The sequence below is a fragment of the Haliaeetus albicilla genome, chromosome 10 (assembly GCF_947461875.1).
Source record: "Haliaeetus albicilla chromosome 10, bHalAlb1.1, whole genome shotgun sequence".
Taxonomy (NCBI): domain Eukaryota; kingdom Metazoa; phylum Chordata; class Aves; order Accipitriformes; family Accipitridae; genus Haliaeetus; species Haliaeetus albicilla.
Window position 1 is genome coordinate 31,287,138 of NC_091492.1, and position 23,686 is coordinate 31,310,823.

Consider the following 23,686-nt stretch of genomic DNA (forward strand, 5'->3'; position numbering starts at 1 on the left):
AGCTGGCTCCTACCTGACACTGGCTCTGCAGCTTCTTGGTGGGTCGGCCAACGATGTAGATGTGCGTGGGTGGGAGGCTGATGGAGCTGTACACAGAGATGTCCTTAGTAGATCCATATGCCGCATGGATCCTCATGTGGAGCTGCGGGGAGGGAAAGCAACATGCGGTCAGAACGTATGGGTGCCCCATGCTGCTCAACAGGCAGGATTTTTTTTTTTTTAAAATAGCATTTGTGGGAATCTGAGGTCAATAAGTTATGTAAGTTCCCAGCTGGATAATGCACCACTGTGCAAAGCACTAATTAACAGGGCTGGGGATGTTTACAGGCCAGAACAAGAGGAGTAACAGCAATATGAAAGCAGATCTCCGCTTGATGATCCAAAGCCTGTCCTTGAGGTCTGCGGGGGGCAGGGATGCAGCACACTTCACTGCCTACTTGTCACTGGGGGAGAGGAGCTGTTTGCAACCCCCCCGTGCGGTAATCATTAGTGGGGAGCGTTCCTGTCCACCAGCCATGCTGCTGCATGCAATACTGCTTTTTAATTCTGCTGGGCAGAGGGAGAAGGGACAGGCAGCAAAATATGCCGCTCTTCAGGGATTCGTCTGCCTCCACTCCGAGCAGAAAGCAGCTCCTGGCCAACCCTTTCCTTAGTCTGCTGAAGCAGGGGCTGGCAGGGGAGGTGTGGACACTGGTACCACCACAGACCGGCCAGCTTTGCCCCCGGAGCTGCAGGCAGGCCAGGAAGATGGAAAGGAAATCTCTGACTCTGGTCACAAACTTGTTCTTCTGGAGGACAAGGGAGAGCAGGCAGCAAGTACAGGCCAGCTGCTCCTGCCACTGTGACTCAGGCTGAAATGAAAGTCCAAGAGAGTTAACGAGGGGCTTTCTCTGCTATTCAAGGCAGGGCACAAGGGCTTGGGACACTGGCAGTTCCTTCACTTGCCGGACAGAGAAAACCTTGTTTTATCTGGAGCTTTCCTGAGGCTCTGGGCTGAGCAATATTAAGACCTCCATGGGGTCAAATGCTTAGGAACACACTCTCTGGAGTCTCCTGTCAAGGCTGTGTGGTGCAAAGGCATTTCTATAGCAGCTCCATACCCTCTCAGACCTGCTGGTTACACCACAGGCAGCCAGAAAGCCACCAAACAGGTGAAAAAAGTGCACATGTGGCGAAGGGAGGCACTGCTGCTTCTCTTTCATTAGGCATTTGGTCTTGGAAGGACCAGTGATGAAATGGAGCAGTGCAGAGCAGAGATGACAAAATTTAACAGCATAGACACTTTTGTAGAGCAATAAAAGGATGAAAATAAAATGAACAGATTAATCTTCCACTGCGGGTCACATCGCTGCCAAGAGACTGGTGCTGACAGGGGCAATTGGACGAGGAGCAATCTTAACCCATGCTACGATCGTATTTCAGCAGACCCACGCTTACGTCTGTGATGAGGGATTTCAGAAAGTTGGCCTTGTGCCGCAGTGGGTCGTGAACAAGCCCATCGCAGAAGGACACGATCCCATGGGGGAAGTTGTGCTGTGCTAACCACGCTACCACCCTCTGCTTCTGCATGTCAGGGCGGCCCGTGACATAGATAATGAGGTAGCCGAGGTCTTGCCAGTGCCTAGAAGGAAAACCACAAGTCAATAGATTGCAGATGTAGAGCAACACCAGTGTAAAACAAACCGACTGCCCCAGTGCCTGCCGCTGACCTTACAACGTCGACTGCTCCGGCACGGACTTTGGGGTCACTGCCCATGATGGATACACTGGCTGCAAAGGAGCCGTCGATGCTGAACACCACAAACTCTGTCCCCTTCGGCAGGACTGTGATGTAGCTGTCTGCATATGTGTGGTCGCCCCTGAAAGGGATGCAGGTACTTGTAGGCATTAAGGTATTCAGAAGGTATCACCGAGTCCTGCAGTGCACCACAAGCCCAAAGCAGCACCCAAATCTGGCCCAAAGGCTCTAACAGCAATGCCACCCTCAATTACAGCAGTGATGGGCACTGCACGAAGGCCTCTGTGTTAAAGTGGGGATGGAAGTAGTACTCGGTAGCCCTGGTGTCAGTGACTCAAAAAAATACCCCCAGAAAACCATTGCTGGGTTCACCACTGAGAAGATGCTTCTCTCCTCCCCCTTCCAGAGCTCAACACCAGCAGCTGAAGCTGAGCTGGAGCCCCTAGGCTGTGAATTATCACTAGTACAAAGTTCTGTCTCTCAAGGACAAGTTTATGGTCTTTAAAATACACTCAGTTGTGCAGTTTTGCAGACGACCACAAGGCCATACGTCCATGGTGCAGAAGGCCTGCTCCTGCAATGGGAGCTCCATTAGCATGCTGTTGATGATGCAGGAGTCAGAATAAAACGTGGATCTTCTTCTTACAGCTGTAGACTACAAATAGCTTTGTCCTTGTTGCTGGCAAACCAGGCTCTGAACCCAGCCAACAAGCCGAGCTGTCCCACAAGGAGCGACCCTATTCTACAGTCATCAAATTCCTCCTTTGTTCCTCTTGCCAACTAAGCCCTGGGACCCCAAGGGACCTCACCTGACCACCATCTTGACAGGGTACACGCCGATGCCCAGGCGACGGTTCTCGGGGATAACATAAGAAATCCTGCCACTGCTGTTGCTGATCTCTGTGTCAAAGTAAACCCACTCTCCTGATGGCGGCTGGGTCATGATGTGAATGTCCACCTGGGAAGACAGCAAGGCCGGGTCAACAACAGCACTGAAGACACAGACAAACAGAACAGGCCAAGCACTGGGACCTTCCACCCAAGCCCCTTTTGGAGACCAGCAGGGGCTGGGTCCTGCTTCCACCCTCTGCACTTCACCAAGCTGAGAAGCACCCAAACATCAGGATGCTGGAATGAAACCTGGCCTCGGTGGTGAGGACCTCCATGATGAATGCTGTTCCTGGTAGGAGGCACCACACAAGTCTGAGGAAGGGAACCTGGCCAAAACGCAAGGCTAGCAAACCCTCTCAGGGACCAAGGGAGCACCGACCAGCGCTGCCTCTGTCCCTGACCCCCACACTTTTCACCACATGGTGCACAACCCCCAGAGCAGACACAGTACCTTTTCTCCTGTGAGTGTGACCATATCTAATGGACCGTACATAAACCTTCCAGTTAAAGTCTGGGGCCCATCTTCATTAGCGATGGTGTCGTTTATCCTGTGGTTGGCTGTGACATTCTGTGTAAGTCAAGAGGCAAAGGGAAAAAAGAAAAAGAGGAAAGAAAATTTTAAGTTTGCAGCGATGGACAGCCTCACGGGGAAATGCCAAATGTAACTGGACAAATTGGAGCGTGTGTTTCTCTGTGCCATTCCCCCCCTCCACTCCACGCACAGCTCTCAGCTTTAGAAAAGAATTTGACCTGTGGCAGAAGTGAGACTCTGTGCCCCGCATCGACGGGGTGGATTTGAGTGTACGTGGCTGAAAAGCCAATTTCAATGGCAGTTTGTATGTGCAATTCCAATACTGTCTATTAACTCTTACACTTTCGATTTAAGAGGCGATACAAACGGCTGCCAGATAAATCTGCTAACATTGTTTCAGCTCTAGCAGAGAATTGCCCTCTTTCGGGAATCAGAGACGTTTCCTGGGAGCGAAGGGCATTTACCGAGCAGAGAACTTGCATTATTGGACTTTGAAAGACTTTGGGTCCCTTTCCCTGACCCACAGCCAACGCATTCTGTATTTTCTGTAGACTCAAGGCCAAAAGGAGACCTTGCTGGTACAGATCTTTCAGGTTTCTCTTTCACAACTGCATGGGCAGGATATAATCACTAATATATACCAGCAGTGCAACATGATCGCCTGTCTCTGCCATGGACAGACACAGCTGTGCCCACGCTGGCTGCCTTCAGTGCCATTCTTGCAGCCAAAATTGAAACCCCTCTACATGACAGCACTCCCTCCTGCTGCGGAGGCAGCCCCAAAACTACCCTTACCCGGAGCTTCACGTGTGTCCTCTTGCGGAGCCACTTCTCGCGGGGCTTGGAGGGGGTGAAGACGGACACCTCCTTTCCGTCCAGCTCCAAAACGCTTGAGTTCTCGTGCCTCATCACCTGCGGGAGGACAGATCCCATCGAGACGTCAGCCACTTGCGCAGTGACCCCCCTCCTCCTGCGCCCACGCTGTTCTGCATCTCCCGAGCCAGAGCTGAGTAAGGGCGATGCCTGGACAGAGGTGGGCTGAGTTTGCTTGCTGGGCGTTTGGCTTGTTCAGCTTGCAGGTTTTACAGGCTGCTCCCTTAATTGCAAGGACAAGCAGTCTCTTCTGAACTAGCAAAGCCTGTGGCCAGCGCTGACTTAATCCCAGCTGGGACGCAGGTTATTTAGATTGTCAGGAGGTACAAAACTGACTCAAACACAGCAGGACGAGCTCTGCACTTAGATATCTGCCCTTCCTCCAGGCATTCATTAGTCCCTTCCCATGGTCTGCGAGGGACCGGTCTCCTCCTTTGAACATGAGTTTTCTGCCGTGCTCATAACAGATCCAGCACCAGCTGCTCTGACCGGCCTCATGCCGACAGATGCCGTTCCTTCAGCTCATTTCTTATTTCTATTTAAATACATTTCAGACTGCTCTTGTCCCATGGCTTTTTTTCCTCTCATTGATGTGACCCCAGCAGAGGCAAGCAGGGGTCTGTCTTGGCCATGTGCGAGGCAGAGCCCAGGGTGTGTGTCCATCCTGACCTCATCTCCAAGGTTGACAAGAGCTCAAAGACTTTGTGCTGGTGAGATGTCACCACACCAGTGTGAAGATCTGAGAGGGGGCAAGGTGATGCCCACCAGCCAGCCTTTGGGGGCAATTCCTGCCTGTCACCAGGGCATGGGCAGGGACGGAGAAGCAGGAACCCAGAGACAGGAGGGTTAGATCCTACCTAGATTGCTCTTAAGCTCTAGAAGGGAAAAGGAAGAGTAACACCCAAAGGTGAGGGGACATCTCAAAGACTGCTCTAAGACTGGGAGGTGACCCTGCACAGAGAACTCCCGAACGGGTAGTAGTCCTTAGTGACCCCATCCCACCAAAATTTAAGAAGCCCCTTAAATGTGGGCTCTTTTACAAGGTCTTGAACATATTATGCGTGGTCACCAGCTCTCCAGCTGACCAAGGCTGTAGTGGTCTGACACAGGCCAGCTTGCTTTGCAGAGCTGAAGCTGTTTGTCTTCTAGGGAAATGGAAAAAGGACCCCAGGGAGGATGAGCTTGCTGCGGAGGGAGTTCATGGAAATCCAAGGTAAACAAAATAACAAGTTTTACTGAAGATTATTTAAATCAGGAATCTATTTCGAGTCCTATTTGGGCTTGTTTTAACAAGATTTAATCTCTGAAGGCTAAACTATTCAATAGCTTACTTTTACATTTTGTCCAGAAATGACTTTCAAAGGCGATTAGGAACAAGTCCTTATTAGGGGAAGAAGTGGCATGGTGCTCTGGAAGGACAGCAAGAAGACAGGGGATGAGAAAAAACATGGTCTCAAGGCAGAGATGAGTGAGTAGAGACAGGTGCTGGGGAAGGGGGGGGGGGCAGACTACCGGGGCAGCCCCTGGCAGACTTTGAATGGATGGAGAGGTCCCTCAAGCCACAAGATATGAAGCACCACACTGTGCTACAGACCCAGGTTCGGGCTGAATCCTAAGTAATTAGCTATTTCTTGAGCAGAGCATTCTGTGTATGAGACTGTCGTGCCTGTTCCCACTAATGCACAATTACGGGTCTCTCTCTCTCTTCAGCCCCATGAGGCTGAGTTTGATGCGGGGCTGGGGCTTCACAGCAGCTGATCCAGCAAGGTGTGTGCAAGCACAGAGATGTCCTGCTGGGCTAGGTACAGCCCGGGAAGAAAGGATCTCACTGGATTATCGCTACTGCTCAGCTGCCACCAGCACTGACATCTCTGTTGTTTATGGTTCCCACACTATTTGGAAGATAGCACTGAAAGAAAGTTTGCCAACAGAATCATAAATAATTGAAAGCTGCAGTCAAGGAGGCTGGAAGAGAATGGGGATGGCTTAACAGCTGAGCTAACACAAAGCAAACCCAAGCACCGAAGTGGGCAACACAATCCACAGCGTTGCTTTTAGTTTTGGTTTTTTCCAATTCCATGCTCTAGGTACCATTCCTTAGGAGTTTCGTACTTTGTAAGGCAAGTAACTCCCCCTCATCCCTAAGGAACTGAAGGACAAATATTTCTTTTAGGAAAAACACATTTTAAACAGTAAATTTAAATATCTCAGGCCAAATGTAGGTTCATAGAATCTGAGGTTCCAGACTCCAGACACCAGCAATCCCATTTACCTAGCCAGGAGAACTGCTTTGTACTGGAGGAACGAGGACTAAATCCCAATGTGGTGACGATGGTCTGAGTTCCTAGAGGAGACCACAGTAACTTAGCCAAAATGGAGAACTGAACTCTGCCTATCAACTCATGTCAAATTCGTACAGAACTTCTCCTTTGGTTTTATTGTATTTGGTGCTTTTTTTGTACACTGAGAAGTTTCCTTTAAGTTGCAGACTTGAGATCCAAACTTGCACACACAGGGAAGAACTCACTTCAAGAAACAAGTGCCACTGACTTTTGTCACTGTGATCTGATAGGAAACAGCCCTCGGCTCAGTCCATGGCTCCCTGGTAAGCCCATCTGAAACCCGCTCCAAGGAGAAAACCCACACTCAAACTAACCAGGTGTGACAGCACACGTCTGTGCAGTTTGAATCTGTGCAGCTCTGCTAACAACACAGGTGAGGAACAAAAAGAAGGGGAAGAAAATGGATCTGCAGTGGCAAAGGGTATTTTTTCATCTGTACATGTCAATGAGAGTTATGGAAGGACCACTGAAATAAATAAAGACCCCAAAATATTTTTCAGCCCAAGGGAGATCAGAGGAGGGAGGATGACCATACCTGTCTCAGCAGGAAGGAGACAACGTCTGTGGACTCCCAGTAGCTCGCATGGAAGAGGTGCGGCAAAGCGACCGTTGGGAAAGCTGTCAGAGCATCAGGACAGTAGAGAGCGTAGTCAATCCTTTTGGTTCCCCACCATTTGGCAGCAACTAGAAGCAAAAGACTCGTTCAGACAAAGGGGACTCACATGCACATGCAGTCTCCATCACAAACGGTATTTCAAGGCTCTGGCTCCTCACTCCAGGTACGACAAGAGGTTGGTCCCTGGCTGGTCGCACTGCTAAGAGGGAACAACCGACCCGGGGCTCAGTGTTTGCTCAAACCAAGGGAGGAACACACAGGGGCACCAGCACCTGAGCTCTCCTTTATTTAAGCAAATAGGAAGGCACTAGAGGGCAAGTATTAACTGGCCGTTACTCCAGACCCTGGGGAAGGGGTCCAAAGCTCATACACAATGAGCCTGGGAATCCATGTGCCAAAATGTGACAGAAACACATCTCCCTGGAGCTGTGGGAGGAAGGATGTGTGTGCTCTGCCCACCATAATACATGCCCAGGCCATCTCCATCCCTGCTTCCAACTCCTTTGGCTTTCAATCGAGGAATAGCAGCCAGATATTGGCCACACTAAAGAGGATCTGAATACTGGGAGCCCATGGGAGATGCTAAAAGGCACCACAAGGCAGGGTATATGGCACGTGCCACCAGGATTGGCAGTCCCCAAGTCCTTGTTGCCCTCCCGGGCTACCATATTGCAGGCAACTGAGACGCCCAGCCCAGCCTCCCTGGGAGCACAGCCTCTGCAGTGGCCAACAAGAAAAGTATCTGGGAGAGCCGGGACTTCGTTGCACAGGGGACTGAAAAATACACTGAGATTTTGGGTGGGCAAGGTTACAGACAAGGCAGAAGAGTTTCTCCCTCGGGGAGTCAACAACTCATACACAAGTGTCCAACAGACGCCGCTCACCCATGGGACACCACCACACTTCAACGCTGCCCTGAACTCTGCCCACGCACACATCCTTTCCGACTCCCTAGCAATAAGCACATCTCAGCCCAAAGTCCCAGACCCCAAAGGTGTGGGCTGCTTTCCCAGCAGCGAGGAGTCCTCAACCCCCACGCGCTCTGGCCTGGAAAAGCAGCTATGGAAAGAGAAGATGGATCAGATCCAGACAGCAATAGGAGGAGCTGCATTTGCATGCAAGTTACAAGCTGGGACTTTGACAAGGGTTTTCTCAAGCTTGGTTTTTCTCTGTGACAATGTTCCCTTTTTATGGACTTCCAGGAAGGCTGCCAGGTGTAAGCTAAGATCCAACAAACCCCTCTTAAGGGAAATCTAGCTGGTGACGAGCACAGATGCTGAACTGAAAAAATGGACCCACCAGCTCCTTCCAGAGACTTACACAAAGCACCCGCCACAGCAACATGCAGAGGGTTATGGCATCAGCACATCCCCATGGCCCAGCCCTGGCTGTGCTGAGTGCCCAGGCCACTCTCAACCTAATGGCCCTTGCTTTTCTGAAGAGCCATGGGAAGGAGGAGAAGAGCATTGATGGATCAACATGGCTTTTCCAGAGCACATAGGCACCTCCTCGCAGCCATTTCTGACTCCCTGTCTTCCAAATTGGGAGCTCCTGGTCATGTCCCAACCCTTCATTTCTCATGCAAGTCCCCAGCTCGGGTAATTTCACACTTTGCAGGAAGCAGACAGGATGTACTCTTCCATGCTCAAAAGACAGTGGTGGAGGCAGAAGCATTGTCCCCACAGCTCTGCCCAGAAGAACTCCTGCTCTTGCCAGGTTGTTAGCTGTGTTATGATCAATCTTCGGAGCAAAGTGACAGAAATACTTGTTAAAATGCAATCAGAAATTGCAAGTGCCTCAGTGAAAGCGCAAAGATTTGTTGTGAAGTTCTGCGACTACTGAATGAGAAAGGAGGTCGACCAGAGTGGATCTCTCCAGAATACCTGTCTTGATGTCCAGGTCGGGTATCCGAAGAGCACAGTCTGCAGCCTGACTCCATGGCCCTTTGAGCTTTCTTCCCTTCAAAGGGATTTCATGTTTGTGCTGCCTATGTCTCTTGGATGAGGTCTGGGTAGGGGATTTGTGAGGGAGGGCAAGTTGGGACAGAAGGCTAAACCCTCTACAATGATTAAGGTGGTGTTTGGTTTCTAAAAGGAAAAATAAAATAAAATAAAGCAGAAATCACACTTATTAATATGGCGCACACATGCCGCAGGCAACACCGGTTTCATCCTCCAGAAATTCACAGTGCAAGGGAAGCTGCACCTTAGAGAGGGCTCCCGAGAGGGAGCCATGGTTTTGCAGGACCCCTCTGGACTTCCTCTGGCTCTCCCCGAAGAAGAAACACGGACCGCAACCAACCCTCAATGCCACAGCTTCGTATCGCCACCGCGCTAATAAGGTCGAGCGCAAGAGCTGCAAAGCCAGAGCAAGGGCTCAGAGGACACGTTGTCACTCGGGAGGCGAAGGAAGGGGCTGCGACAGCCCTTGGCGCAGGCTGCAGATGGGTCCAGACACGTGCGCACAGCCCACGCCGGGGCCAGACTCTTCCTCTCTGATCTCAGAAACAGGTTTTGATAGCTGTGAAGTGCGTGGAGGAATAAATTACACAAACAAGAAGCTAAGTAATCGGGGAGAGCGCAGGGAAAGCAAAGAGAGGCAAGCGTTGCGTGGGCCTGATCCTGCCGTCGGCTCGCAGAGGCAGGATCCCTCCATCGCGTCATGCGGGCCTTTAGGCATCACCCCGGCGTAAACACTTCATAATGAACAGCCACCGCCCCCCGCTTCCCATCCTGGCTGGCCGAGCTCAGCAGCTCTCCGTGGGTGTGAAACCAGCAGAAAACAAACACCTTCTCCCCCAAGAGCCTCCCTCCCAAGCAGATTAATATTAAGCAAGTGCCTGGCAAGATGTCTTACCAGGACAGATATAAGAACGCACACAGAGAGTGCGGTGTCAGCTCTCGGACGTGCTTTGGGAAAGAAAACCTCTGACAAACCTCTGTTTGTTAGAGGGCAGGTATTTTTTTCCTGCTGCTGAGTGTTGCCTCAAGCAGGGCAAGAAGTTACAGCAGCCCCTGACCAGTGCCCACACACGTTCAGCAACTAACACTTGCCTTGGGGAGCATTATTAACCTCAGCAATTAATTATGAAGTGAGTCGTTCATAGCCCTGTTTGCCACCCTCTGGGACAAGAGTTTGGGCTGAAGGTTTTTTTGGTAGTTTTTTTGGTTTGTTAATTTGTTTTAAAATTTGTATGGTTTTCAGCCTTTTTCGGTCTGAGTTATGAGAGGTCTCTGAGGATGCAGACTGTTAATCTCACACCTCAGCTGAAATGAAGAAGGGGCTGAACTGTTAACAAAGGCTATTGTTCTCCACTGTATTAGCTGGGAAGTTACACAGGTCTTGGGAAAAATAACAAATAAAAAATCCCTTCTGTTCCCCATTCGGCTCTGGACATGGATCGTAACTGGCTGACACTCTGAGCTGTCCCACAGGCTACAGAAGAGCTGAATTTCTAATGCAAAGTAATAAATAACCCAAACCTGTTCTTCCCTTTCAGCATTACAGAGGGGCTTACTCATCCCCATTTTTGTGGGCCACATTTAAGTGATCTGCATCAAGCCACATGCCACATCCTGCATCATCAATCTGGCAGTGCTGATCCCTACCAGTTCTGCACGACTTATCAATGGCAGCACAGAAACATCCGTTTGGATTAACCCTCACCATGCACAGCAGCCAAATGGTGCTCAGAGTTATAAATTATTATATTTTTTGGAACCATTCATCACCAGCACAGTCCAACATGCATAACACAGCAGCGGCCCCTGTATTACAATCAATTTATCACCTGTTCCTCCAGGGGATGTGATAACACGTGGCACTGACTACAGCAAAACCAGGTGAAGGCGGAATAATTCCAACTTTCTGTTATTAATGGAAAGTATAACCCCAGACAGACAGACAGAAGCTGCGTGGCTCTTGCCCGGTGCGTGGTGCTGAGAGAGCGGTGCAGCAGCAAGCGGTAGTCTCAGAGGGGTGAAACACTTACTGTTGGCTATGTTGGAAGCAGTGTAACTGTCTGCCATTCCTGAGACCTGGCTGGCAATGCTGATCTCACTGGCTCTCCGGAAGCCCCTGAACTGAGGGGCTGAAATGGGGGTGGACAGGGACGCGCTTTCCATGAAGACGGCACCATGAGACTGAACAACATCTGCTACAAAGTTGAAACAGGGAAATCAAAATATTAGACCAACAGACAGAGGCTGGGCAAGATGAACTTGAAGGGAGGAAGGAAGCAAACAAGGCTGGTAGGTGCAAAAACCTTTCAGAACCGATTGGAATGAAAAAAAACATTTCATTGGAGCTCTGGTTTGAAAGAAAGCAAACACCACAGCAGGCAGAGACACAGGTGGCTGGAGGAGCAGTCTTTGATTGAAAGAAGCAAAATAAGTAGCTCAAAAACCAAATCCAAAATGCCAAAGAAAAATCCAGGCAGACTTATTCAAGCAGCAATAACTGAAGCATGTGTCATACATACAGATGTGAATACAGGCCACTTCATATATTCACATCGGGACAAAATAACCAAGGTAAGGAGAACAACAAAAATCAACCTTAGAAAGGGGATATTTGTTTTCTTTAAACATTTAGACTTAAATGAACATCTCCAAGACAGAAGCATTAATGCAAAAACCAAAAAATTTAAAAAAAAATCAAGAAAACATTTTCATGCCTGGCAGGGACTAAATTTGAACTTGTATTTTATCGCTAATGGATACAGCCAACACTCGTTAAACTAAAGTAAGGGCTATTGAAAGAAAGGAGTCTGGTGCTGAGCACTTACATCTCCAATCGGTGTTGGCGGATCAGGGAGCACTCAGTCTCTGTGAAAACAGAGCTTCTTTTGTACAACGTGCAAGTCTGGATTTTTAGATCCCAACCTGAGGTTTACCAAGTGTGGCCTAACCCTTTAGTACATAAATACAGAAAAGGAGGATTTAAAGTCATGCTCACATGGACCTTACACAAGTATTGGAGGGAAATGGACCTAAAATGTTCAGGACTGGCAAACCGAGAGATACTGAAAGTCACAACAAAATCTCTGCATTCCAGTTTTCTCCCTGTAACAGCGGTAAAAACATCCACCCATCTGCGGATGCTACGAGGTCGAATTAAGTGTCTCTGGGACATCCCAAGATCCTGCACTGCAGAAGGTTTTTGTAATGCCAATACCAAGTACTTCACAGCAGGCAGCACCAGTAAGACAGTAACATGCAAAAGCAAAGCTACTTACTATCATTTTAAGGTTGCCCATCTCTGCTGTACCTGAGGAGCAGCATCTGAACTTTATTCCCAGGTATCAGACAGGGCACAGGTTTGTGCCCAGCCAGGCAGTAGATGTCACAGGGAACGCGAGTACATTACTCCCACAGACCAATATCCTCCGCCTGTTTCAGCCAGTTTAGATATCCTTGGATTTAATCCCAGTATGCGGCTGACACAGAGTGTTGTTTTGGCAACTGGCTTATTTTAATATCGATCTTTTTTTGCTCAGGGCTACTGATTTGCTTCCTCCAATCTCTCAGTTCGCAGCAGCAGTGTCTGTGCCCACACAAATCCTGCTGCAGTGGAGGGAAAGGGAGCGTATGAAGCAGAAAACGTGTAGCTAAGTGTCAGTAAAAGAGTTCTGTTCTCTGCAGGGAAAATCAGGCCACAAGCTGCTCTGTGTAAAAGCTTCGTGGACTGCAAGATCTGAGCCTTAGCGGGAGCCTGACCTGATGATGAGCTGCACACACTGCCCACGTTGTGCCTGAAAGGCCATTACCAGCATCACTTTCTCAGCACTTTCCTCCTCCTTTCACTTTGCCTTGAGCTGCTGGCTGTCAAGACTGCTACCAGTTTCTGCAACCCAGCCAGCCCCACCAGGCCAGCATGGCTTTCTTACTGTGGAAAGCACCAGCACAAGCAAGAGAGGACAATTCAAGTGGAGGCTGTACTTGGAGAACATGAGCCAAGCCAGGAGCCGTATTCAACCCCACAACGGTTTCAAGGGTAAAGGATCTCATTCCCATTGCTGCATGACCTGGGACAACCCTCTCATCTCTTCCCTGGTTATCCCTTCCTCTCCTTTCCCTTGCCTGTACAGACAGCGAGATCCTTCTGCGCTCATGCACTTGTGTCACATCAAGCGGGTGCCCCAACACAGCTGTAAACCCAGATGAGGACCATCAGCTTCCCTCAACCTGGTCAGATGCAAGGAGAGGTTTGGCTTTGTCTGCACTAGGAAAACTGCCAGGTTCAGGTTTAACTAATACCTACCAGCAAAGCCTCAACTTCTTCCTCTCCCTTAAACAGAAAGTATCTGTGGCTTGAATTAGGAAGCAGCTGGAAGACACGCTAAAGAGTGTTACAGCAATGCTACACAGGAGAAAAGGCTGGGCCAAATGTGGTGCTGCCTGGGTTGATCATGGCTCTGGCTCCATTAGCATGTCTTCACTTAGTTCTGCCTGCAATTTATCTCCTTTTTTGAGAACCCAGAAAGTGAATAAAGGAAGAAACAGTGGTATTTCGGGCTTGCTCTTTTTAGCCAATCTTGCTTTCCTGGGCCTGACTGGGGATTTTTTTTAATACAATGAGTTTGAAGCAAAAACACACCCAACGTCAACAGCCCTTCCAACACCATCCTAACTAGTGTCACCAGAGGAGTAATTTTCACTCCTATAAAAGCCTAAACTGTTTTAGCATTACTGAACTGCTGAGCATCGCCCGCATAGGTGGCAGGAGTCTGTTCTGCAGCAGATGAAGTGCCACCCAACAGCAGTGCTCCCATGCTCCAGCCCACTCAGGTTGCTCTTGTGTTTCTCCCTTTTCCCAAGCTTCCTGAAAAAGGACAGTTTCTAAGAAAAATGAGGGCCAGGAAAGGGCAGGGTAGGAAGCGTGGACAGAAAACCTGTTTTATGCATTACTGGCCCTTCAGCCAGGCTTCCTTGACCCCAAAGCTGCAGTGACAGCGACTTCCAGACAAAACCGGGACCTGACTTGCAGGAAAAAAAGCCTCTAAACCTATTTCCTAAACTCTCTGTATTCTTTGCACCAAATCCCTTATGCAGCACCGCTCTTGCAATTTTGAAGCCCAGGGGTCTTTCCTGGGGAGTGCGGTGGCCAGGATGGGACATCACAGACGCTGCCATGCCGACACAGACTGACCCCCAGCACCTGCAACCGCTCCTGCTCCTAAAGGGAGCAGTCTAAAGTCTTCTGCATCGCAGAGGTGGCATCCCCAGCCACGACTCAGGTCCTGACAATCACTGGGAGGTTTTTCAGGCAAGCACTTTGAGCCCAGGGTGAAGTTGGATGGCCGGACCAGGCCCAGCAGCAGCAAGACCTTCCTCAAGATCAGCTGTTCCTTTATGTCACTAGATAAGGACAGAGGTGCCCCGGTTCACTGCACTGGCTGAAGTGTACTTTGTACCATGTCTGAGGGCAGACTTTATCAGAATGAGGAAGTTTCAGGAAGAGGACACCTGGCTTGAGTGGTGCCCTGGGCACCCTCTCTCCCAGCAAAGGACCCGCTGCTGCTCCAACTGCAGCACGCACACGTTGGGCCAGTGCAATGAACCGAGATTTAACGGCACTTCCAGAAGACCTGACGTAAGAAGCAAAATCACTTTTTTTTTTTGCTTACCTATGGATCTTTAATACTCATTTCAGTGCTGTGTCTTTTCATTTATGGACTCATTTGTCAATGTTCTTACTAATTGTTTCCCACTAAGTGAACGACATTGGGCCATCCTCCTAACGTACTGCTGGTACTGCATTAAGTCCTTGGGGTATCTGAATGGCAGATTTCAATATGTGCTATTTGCAGGCTGAGCTGTGGCACTGAAGTGGGAAATACTGAAAGCAATCAAAAAAATAAAAAAATAGAAAAGCCAGCCAGCTTCTCAGCACAGGCCAGACCCTGCTTGCACTGGAGTAACTGGTCAGTGCTGGCCACTCTGCAGTTGCTACCCTGAGATCAAGAGCAACACAGATTTCTGTTGTCTGTAAGTTTTTATGATTCTGGAAATTTCCCACAGTCCAGTGGCTGAACTGGGATTCAGCACTTGCTACAGTCAAAGCAAGCACTGCTTGGTCACACTGTGCTCTTGACACACAAGGTAAAGAGCAGAGAAGCTTCTAAAAGCTTTGTCCTGACAGCGGGAAATATCAGATGACAGCTAAATGGCATTTCATCAGTGACCTCCAAAGTGATTAATTAATAGTACCAGATCCTTTCCCTCTGTTTGTTACAGAACATCACAGCACAGGCAACATGGCAACTGCATACCTAAAAATCTTCTACATCTTCAAAAGACAAAGGGAGAGACTGTCTGGAATAGTCAGCAATGTTGCCATCCTGTATGACCACATAACGTACTGGACTGCTCGTGAACAGCAAGGGTCAGCTTGTTAAAGACAACAAGGCAGCAGAACTGAGCTCTCAATGCAAAACACTGAAAAAGGGGTGAGAACGGGCAAGTAAGACAGACGGGGAAGAAAAAACTAAAACAAAGTCAAGCTTCATTGAAATCGCAGATGTAGCACCAGCCACAACCAGAATAAATGAGGCCATGCAGCACTTATGATGGAAAATATGGCAAAACAAATGCATCAAACTTTGCTTTTAAGGCAGAAATCAAGAAATTATTTTTAAAAAGCCAACACATATAGCCACCTTGGGGTCTGAAAGCCTCAGTCACTGTATTCAGCAGAGCCACAAGGAGTGTCCAAACATGAAATACTCAAATGGACAAAATCTGGTCTGACACAGCCAATAATTAGACTTTTGGCCACGGTGCAGCATGGCTGACTGCTGGGGAGTCGCACACTGCAGACAACCAACCCTTTCCCAGGGGATCCTGCGCATGGTGTGTACCACACGAGCAGGGCCACCCTGGGACTCTGCTTCCTTCCAGCAGCACAGCCACCACAGATGGAAAAAATTAAGTACATGGCAGCAGTCTCCCCTTCTAGCATCAACACCAGAATGGGACAGAGTTTGTAATCCCAACTTGGTCTTTTCATGGTGGGTCTCCAGACCCAAGCATGATCCCAAGCAGTTATTTCATGTGGCACAGCCTGAGACACAGCATGAAGATTTCAACTCCAGGAGGCAACAGTATGATCTCCAAAAAGCACCCCAAGTACCCAACACCATAGACAATACAAAAGTGTAGATTACACACACTCAGCAAAACCAGCACTTTTATTGGAAATATCTTGCCAATTCAGTACGGGAACGGGGATACTTGTTTCCATGAAGCTGTCCTGGTGCTGGAGAGCACCCAGAGGGCTATTTTCCATGAGGAGGATGGGATTGTTCTGGATTGTCTCAACTAGAAGCAGATGGGAAAAAACAAAACAAAACAGAAGGACAAAGAACAACAGACATGCGGCCACACAGTGTTAACATACAAACAGTTACAACTGAGCACTTCAACTATGAGTCTTCAATGAAAAGACAACCTTCAAATAGAGTAAAAGAAACAAAACATGGGTGACTTTCCAAATAGACCCACATCAGAGAGATTAACTAGTAGCAGAGGAGAGCACAACGATGGCATTTCAACAACAAAAGAAAAGGGAGTCCTCTTAACCAGCTTCTCCAATGAGCCAAATCCATAAATACCCAGCAGATCCAGAGAAATCTTTTTACTACGAGGGGAAAAAAATGTAAACTGTAAGAGAAGATTTACTTGAATCAGACTCACAGCCTACACAGTGCAAAGCACAGGAGTAAGCAGGGCTGTGAATTTGATTTCACTCTGCAAGTTGGTTGTAATGAAACAGGGACCCAACATTCAGTACAGATGGGAAAATGAAAGAAAAAAGTCTAAGATGCTTTCTGAATCGTGGACTTTTAAAAAAGCTAGCTATCTGCATGAGGAAATATGCACAAGCAGTGTTACAGAAGGTTTTGTACAAAACTAATTATAATTGAGCACCTGAATTTTATGTGATCACCAAATCATATAGCTTAATTATAGCAGCAATTAACTTTTCTGGAGCGTCCTACAGTGAACACTAACTTCAGTAGCGGCTTTGCAAATCATGGTTAGAACAGTCCTTCTGGGTAATATGTAAATCACAACACTGAAATTTTGACTCTAATGGAAAGGAATAGCCTGTTAACTTTATGATAAGCAAATGAAGCGGCTTTGTCTTATACAAGAAGAGAATTTAAAGCTGCTTTTTTGTCAGTTTTATTCATCAAGGCAGAGCAGGATCTCTTAAAATAACAAGGCTCAAACCTGGAGAGGATTTTGAAATCACTCTACCCTTCTCATAGTTGAGCTAATTGCTGTTTAACTCCTCTCCACCACATAGCAAGTGTCTCTTTAAACACAGCCAACTCAAAGGTCTAGGGAGGCATAGCAAACTAGTAAGATCCCTGCTGTTGTACAGAATGATAACCAGAACGCAGGTTGCTCAGTGTCAGCAAGGCTTCTACCTCTGCCTTCAGTGAGAACAGGGGATTTGCAATGTATTTAAGAGGAAGAAGGTAAGATGTTTAGGATTTTTTTTTTTTTTTAAGAAACCACTTGCAGCTCTTGCAGCTGATACCTAGAATACACCCAAAAAGCAAATTGCTTTTCAAGTTGCTACAGATTCCCTGAGCTGTTGTAACCAGACTGGGTACTAATGTAATTGTGGGTGGATCCATTTTTAAAAAGTGTTGCAGCAAGATCTTTGCTAAATTTGACAAGTGAGTGGGGCCTGCAGAAAGTATGTTATTCACTTTATTAAACATGGGGGTTTATGCCCATTTAACAAATCAGACCTCCAGATTCAGCAATTACAATACAATTTTTAAAGACACTGATACACAGCAGACCACTGCTTTGGATTTTCAATTTAAAAATGATGCAGGGTATCACCAGAATTCTTCAGCTCTAGATACATATCCCTCTTCATTTAGTCCTGCATGATTCAAATATTAAACAAATGGGAAGCTACCAGAGATTTGGGAAAAAAACAACCACCAAATCCCAATCTTTCTAGCTGGTGGCTTTGATATTCTACTCTGGTTTGCCAGCATGATTTCTTGTGTGCTGTAAGTCTAGTTTTATACTAGCAACTCTTAGTTGCAATGTTGACTTAAGTAGCCATCGACTAATAACTTCTCGCAAGGGAAAAATTACGGTGCAATTGTTCTTCCTGCTCCAAAGCCCTGACCCTGCAGGGAACCAAAGCTTTACATGAAGCAGAAAGGCCAAATTTAGCTCTGCACAGTGGTGAGCTTCCCCAAGAGCTCCTTGCAATGAGAGCCTGCACTGAAATGGCAACAGACCGTGAAAGTCTAGGCACAGAAGTGAGGTGAAGATGGTAGGAAATATAATTTATTTTATTAGATCAACTGCAAGAGCACTGATGTAATGGGAGCTGAGGCAGTGCATGGTCAGGACACAGTTGTTTCAAATGCAACCCAGTAAGACAAAAGGGCATGCACACAGCCATTTTAGACTTTGTTCCTGCTGCAATTGGGGTAGAGCAAGTGAAGAGGCAACTGATGGCAGAGGAATCCTAGGTATCCTAGAAAGACAAAGTGTCTCATTGGCAAGGTGGCAAGGGCAAGGCACCATCACCAGCCCACTGATCTGCAGTAGCCTGTCCCATGACAAAGCACAGGTTGCAACCAAGTAAATCATCTTGTTATCTCACTGTTGACTCTGCTCCTTCCAGTCTTTACTGGCCCTCCAAACATCAAAGTCCTAAGCCCTGCCAAGTTAATCACGTTTCATTCAGTCCCAGTCACAAGCACCAGCTTCTGGTAAAACAGGGACCTTCACAGAGAGGTCACCACATCACAGATCTCAGCGGCTGATGGCCTTTGTGTGACAAATGAAGCGCATATGGGTCACAAGGCACTGATTTTCTTGGAAGAAAACTACTTTTCTGGTAAATCAGGAATAAGGCTAACATTATAGGGCCAATTCTCTTTCTTGTCATTCCCAATAGCTTTGATAATTTCATATAAAGTGTGGATACAACCCTTTAGACAGCTAATATAGATCCAAAGTGACTTACCCAGAACAGCAGAATTGCCATCACCCAGCGGGAACCTCTGGTAACGGGGAATATTAAAGGGAGGCAAAAGGTAGAACTTCCTCTCCAAAAGAGGCTCGAGGCGTGAAGCAGATGGGTCTGCAGGGTGGAACAGGTTATAGACCTGCTGACAAGCTGGTCTGAGCTGAAAGACTAAAAAGATGAAGAAAAAAACCCCTCAAGTATCAAAAGGTTATTTGTTAGACTATTGTAAATATTTGTCCGTAAAAAGGACAACTGTTGGGTTAAAATAAGGGGCTAAGGATTTATCATCTACCTCATCTCCAGTTTAGTCAATTGAAACAATTTATTACACTACTTATTGACTCAAGAATTGCCCAGTATTTTTAATGTTTGGAAGTACATTGCAAATAAATTGTATAGTAAGTACTGGCTAGAGCACACAGTGATCTGCTTCCTTACAGTGCAAGAAATATTATATATAAATTTTTTGTTTTTACCAGTTTGTCTCATCGTATTACTGCATTTGTAGCAGGAGATGCTTATATCGTCCATTAAGTGAGCTCAGCAGTTTACATCAGGACTTACTGTCAAGAGCTGGAATGACAGTTTTTCGCAGTGCAAGAACCAAACCCAAGGGAGAACCAAAGAGGAAGAAGTCAGTGATCTCAAATTCAAACTTTCCAATATTTCCTCCATCCAACATAGTAGAGCTACTAGATCGCCTGGATCCTGGGTCATTTCTCAGAACACTAGAATGTAAACTGGGACAAGAACAGAAAATAAAGTAAAAATTTTATTCATGCTGCAGTTTCATAACTGAAGGCTGGATTATTAGTGATTGACAGCAAATATAATTTCTATCTCTTTAGTGAAGGAACTGTGCCAATCAACCCACCACGCCTCAGTACTGTAGTTTTATGAGTCAGTAAAACTTCCCCCCAAACAATTACCCCTTTACATTGGCATAATATAGATTGTACAAATCCAAGCTTCAAGTGGCTCATTTACACAATCCTATCTCCTCAAAATGCATTTCTTTGAGGAGTCAGAATCTTGGTTGCTGCTAGTAGGATAGTCATTTGCAAGACAAAATAACCAGCAAGCCAAAATTACTAGAGTAGCAGGGTAAAAAGCAGGTTTACAGTGATTTACTCCATCATACACGTTACTGCTATGCTTTCTGGTTGTCAACATTTGAGTTCCTTCCATCACCTTATTCTCAAATGTTATGGAAAGCTGTGCTTACCCATTTCTTCCTCGTGGAAGTAGTTGGACAAATGTTATAGGATTGAAAAGGAAAAAGAAACGGGAGGGGAAAGAGAAAAAGAAAGATCAAAATCTGCAAGAGGGTTTCTAGTATCTTTGTGCACCAAGTTTGTACCACAGCTTCCATGCATGTGTATGGCATTTGCTGGGAATGGGAATTTGGGGTAATTAACTCAGTGGCCATGTGGTAAATTGTATTTATCATGCACACAGGACTCTCCCACTTCTGCCCATGAGGCCACATATGTCGAGTTATTACCAAGCTACCTCTCAACCCCAGCCCAACAACTCCAGGCAACTGTACTTAAAAAGAATAATGATATAAAACATGTCTAGCTTTCCCCCTCTCTTTCAGGTGTCAAATCTGTTTGCAAAATTCAACCTGTGTACAGTGCAGGCTGGGCAGTACACAGGTTTAACACAGAGATTTAAATTCACATATCCCTTGGACACTGAGGAAGAAGCAGGAATTCTTAGATGAAAATCCTGTGAATCCACCCCCATGTTAGGAAGAGGTGCTTCTTTGCAGTCTAGATCTGGGATTAGACAGCAAAATGACAGATGTGCAATACTAATAACCTAGTTCACAAAAGGGTTTCCAAGATTCTTCTGTTACCACCCAAAAGCAATAAGTTGCAATTTCTTTTGCTCTCCACGTTCTACAGATTCAGATGGCAGTCTTGCTGGGTTATTGTCGTTATAATTAGGAGTGGAGAGTTGAAGACAGAGTACCAGCAGTGACTTAACAGGGTGTTTGCAGACACTTTATAAAGCATCTGAACAGGTTCTATAAAATATGTAAGATAAACGGATACCACAACAGTTGGGTTGGATAAAAGGTTTACTGGCCTGGAGTCAGGAATAATGCAAATGCAAGAGTCTTTGGCCAGCTCCGTGGCCCCCAGTCAATATCCCAGGTGGTCACCAGCACTTGCCGTGTCTCCATATGCAATAGCACTCGCTCATCAAGGCCACTTCTAAACGCAGTGTGCTGGCTGCCCGGCTGGGCAGCGACATCCCAGCACTGCTGCACTTTTGGAAATAGGGCTGCTCACTCCCCACCATCTGTAGCACCAGAGCAGGTGCTCATGCACACTCCTCCTCTGGGACAGCCATTCAGTAAATGAGCAGCTGCAAACACTCACAAATTTGAGAAGAAAACGGCTTTCACTCGGACTTTGTTTTTCTGCTTTGGCAAATAACGCATCATCCCAGAGACAGCACCTCTGCTGAATGCCACTCCTAAAGGATGCTAAAAAACTTTCTTCTCATGCCGCACTGTCACATATTCTCTAAGGGTGCACGCATGCACACGAACAGCACTACTCTCCTGGTTACCAGCCGCAGGGAAACAACAAGCTTACTTATGCCAGACATACGTATCATGGAAAGTCAAAACAGTGATGTCAAAAGCAAGAGGAACAGGAGGTTATAGCAGTGACAGGTAAAATGAACATGTTCCCATTTCTGTGATGTGAATGAGCTTCCCCAAGATCACACTGCCAAGACGCACAACGCTGAAACACATTTAAAAACAAGCCACCTTCAGTGAAGCTACAATTATTTTAGCTGACAAGACTGCAACGCATTAAGTTTGCTGCGTGTAATGAATACAAAGTTATTTAGAACATGTTCGGTTCTAAACACGACAGCAACGTGATTCAAACAAAGGCACAAAAGGAAAGACTATCCCGATAGCAGATGTGTTATGGCAGGACAGGTGTAAGGGGTTTTTGGTGTATTCCACCCATCTTCCCATCGCATCTCTTTGTGGGGAATGGAAGAGAACGAGAGCACTTATACCACTAAGCAATTTGGACAGCTTCTCTCCTTTTACTGGGAACTTGATAGTCTTTTTAGCAATCAAAAGAAATGGGAGCCAAGAGGAACTCTGAATCCGTCATGCTCCAAGCAACCTACAGTGCCCTGTTCTCCCTTTAAAAAGCAGCAGATGTACTGTGTGCATTAATTAAACAAGAGCTTATGGATTTCAGAAGCAAATCAACTCATTTACAATAATACAAGTACAGCACAGCCAGAAATAATGCAGTTGTGCAGAAGGACTGAATTTAAAAATAAATGTGTGATTGTAATCTCCAGATGCTGCTCTGGCTTGCTGGGCATTATCCCAGAGAAGCGGGTAGGTCTGATACATGAATAAAAATGAATATCTTTGGCACAAGCTGAAATCTGCAATCGGCACGGACAGAAAGGCCCCTGTATACCAGGTTGCCCGTCTGCTGAGCCCATTAGGAGAACTTGGCTCTGTTCTGCCAATCTCCTGCACGAAGCCGTGTCACATCAGGGCTTGGTTTTCGTATGTGAAAATCATTACTTAGTGACAGAGAGGCTGAAGGGGAATTCTGCTGATGACTGTGCAGCTCAGTAATGACGGCTGTAAGCACAAGGTCCAGGGATGGGTCCAGGTGTGATGCCCTGCTGTCACGCAGGAGGGGAAGAGGTGAATTACTGCACCCAAGCCTTTCCTATGCCAGGGAGTGGAGGGGGAGAGATGTAGAGAGAGCTTGTACAGCAGCTTCACACTGCTCCTTTACCTGACTGAATCTGGCTCTTGAGCTGTGGGAAGATGCTCATTTTTGACCCAAGGTCTAAAGGTGGATTTAAAAAAAATACAAAATGGTAAAAGAAGTAAAGATGCACCAATCCATCAGTGCACTGAACACTGACAGCCCTTGCCAGGGACCCCCAAGCGCTGCACGTTGGGAGCAGGCACAATGCTTAGGAGATGGAACAGTAAGAACGAGGACAAAGCTATTTGAAATGACAAACTGTGCAATCCCTTATCTGCGTCAGGCCCAGAGCTTACTCTAAACTAGATGTAAAACTGCAGCAAGATGCCAGCCCACTTTCCTCAGCCAAGTCCATGCCCCTGAGGTCAATAACGAGGAAGAGAAAGAGCACGTTTTTGTATGACTCATATTTTCTCCTGTAATACAGGAGACTGTTTTGATAAGGTATGAACAAGAGACTGATTGCCTTTTACTAACCTGCTGGAAATAGCTGAGAAGCTTATTGTGGTTTTTGTAAATGCAGCTGTCTTTCTGAACATAGTATCTCTGTGCACCAACAACACTCACTTTGATACTTTCTCTCTCCTATGAATCTTTTACAAAAGGGCCTCTGACGTGGCAGGACAACACAAGTCCCTGTGCTGGAGCAACTATTACAAGTAGCAAAGGAGGGGCAAAAGCACAGGACAAGCCTTCAGCTCGGCACAGGGCAAAAGGAACAGCCTTGGACACAGCTTCAATGCAGATAACGGTGTTTGCTGGTGGGGGGACATCGCTCCCCAGTACCTGGGACATGGGGGAAGAGGTATTAAGAGGCTGTTGCAGTTCCTCTGGGCCTGCAGGAGAAAAAGGTCTGGGCTGTCCAGTTCCACAGGCTGAAGAAGATGATTCAGTCAGAAAAAG

General features: G+C 47.1%; 1 protein-coding gene across 12 annotated transcripts in view; it reads right to left on the reverse strand.

The window, feature by feature from the left end:
* The window catches only part of PITPNM2 (phosphatidylinositol transfer protein membrane associated 2), a 142,536-nt gene that overhangs the window by 4,792 nt on the left and 114,058 nt on the right, over nt 1–23,686 (reverse strand). For 8 of the 12 annotated variants that reach the window (XM_069794798.1, XM_069794801.1, XM_069794800.1 and 5 more), the window contains 12 exons: nt 19,572–19,747; nt 19,005–19,175; nt 16,163–16,312; nt 10,984–11,148; nt 8,876–9,079; nt 6,912–7,060; nt 3,957–4,073; nt 3,081–3,197; nt 2,548–2,696; nt 1,710–1,859; nt 1,438–1,621; nt 14–142 (listed from right to left, as the gene is read on the reverse strand). In XM_069794798.1, the coding sequence (XP_069650899.1) occupies nt 14–142; nt 1,438–1,621; nt 1,710–1,859; nt 2,548–2,696; nt 3,081–3,197; nt 3,957–4,073; nt 6,912–7,060; nt 8,876–9,079; nt 10,984–11,148; nt 16,163–16,312; nt 19,005–19,175; nt 19,572–19,747 (1,861 nt within the window). The remainder of the gene's footprint in view (nt 1–13; nt 143–1,437; nt 1,622–1,709; nt 1,860–2,547; nt 2,697–3,080; nt 3,198–3,956; nt 4,074–6,911; nt 7,061–8,875; nt 9,080–10,983; nt 11,149–16,162; nt 16,313–19,004; nt 19,176–19,571; nt 19,748–23,686) is intronic. The other 4 variants (XM_069794802.1, XM_069794803.1, XM_069794804.1 and 1 more) reach the window with 4 other exon arrangements.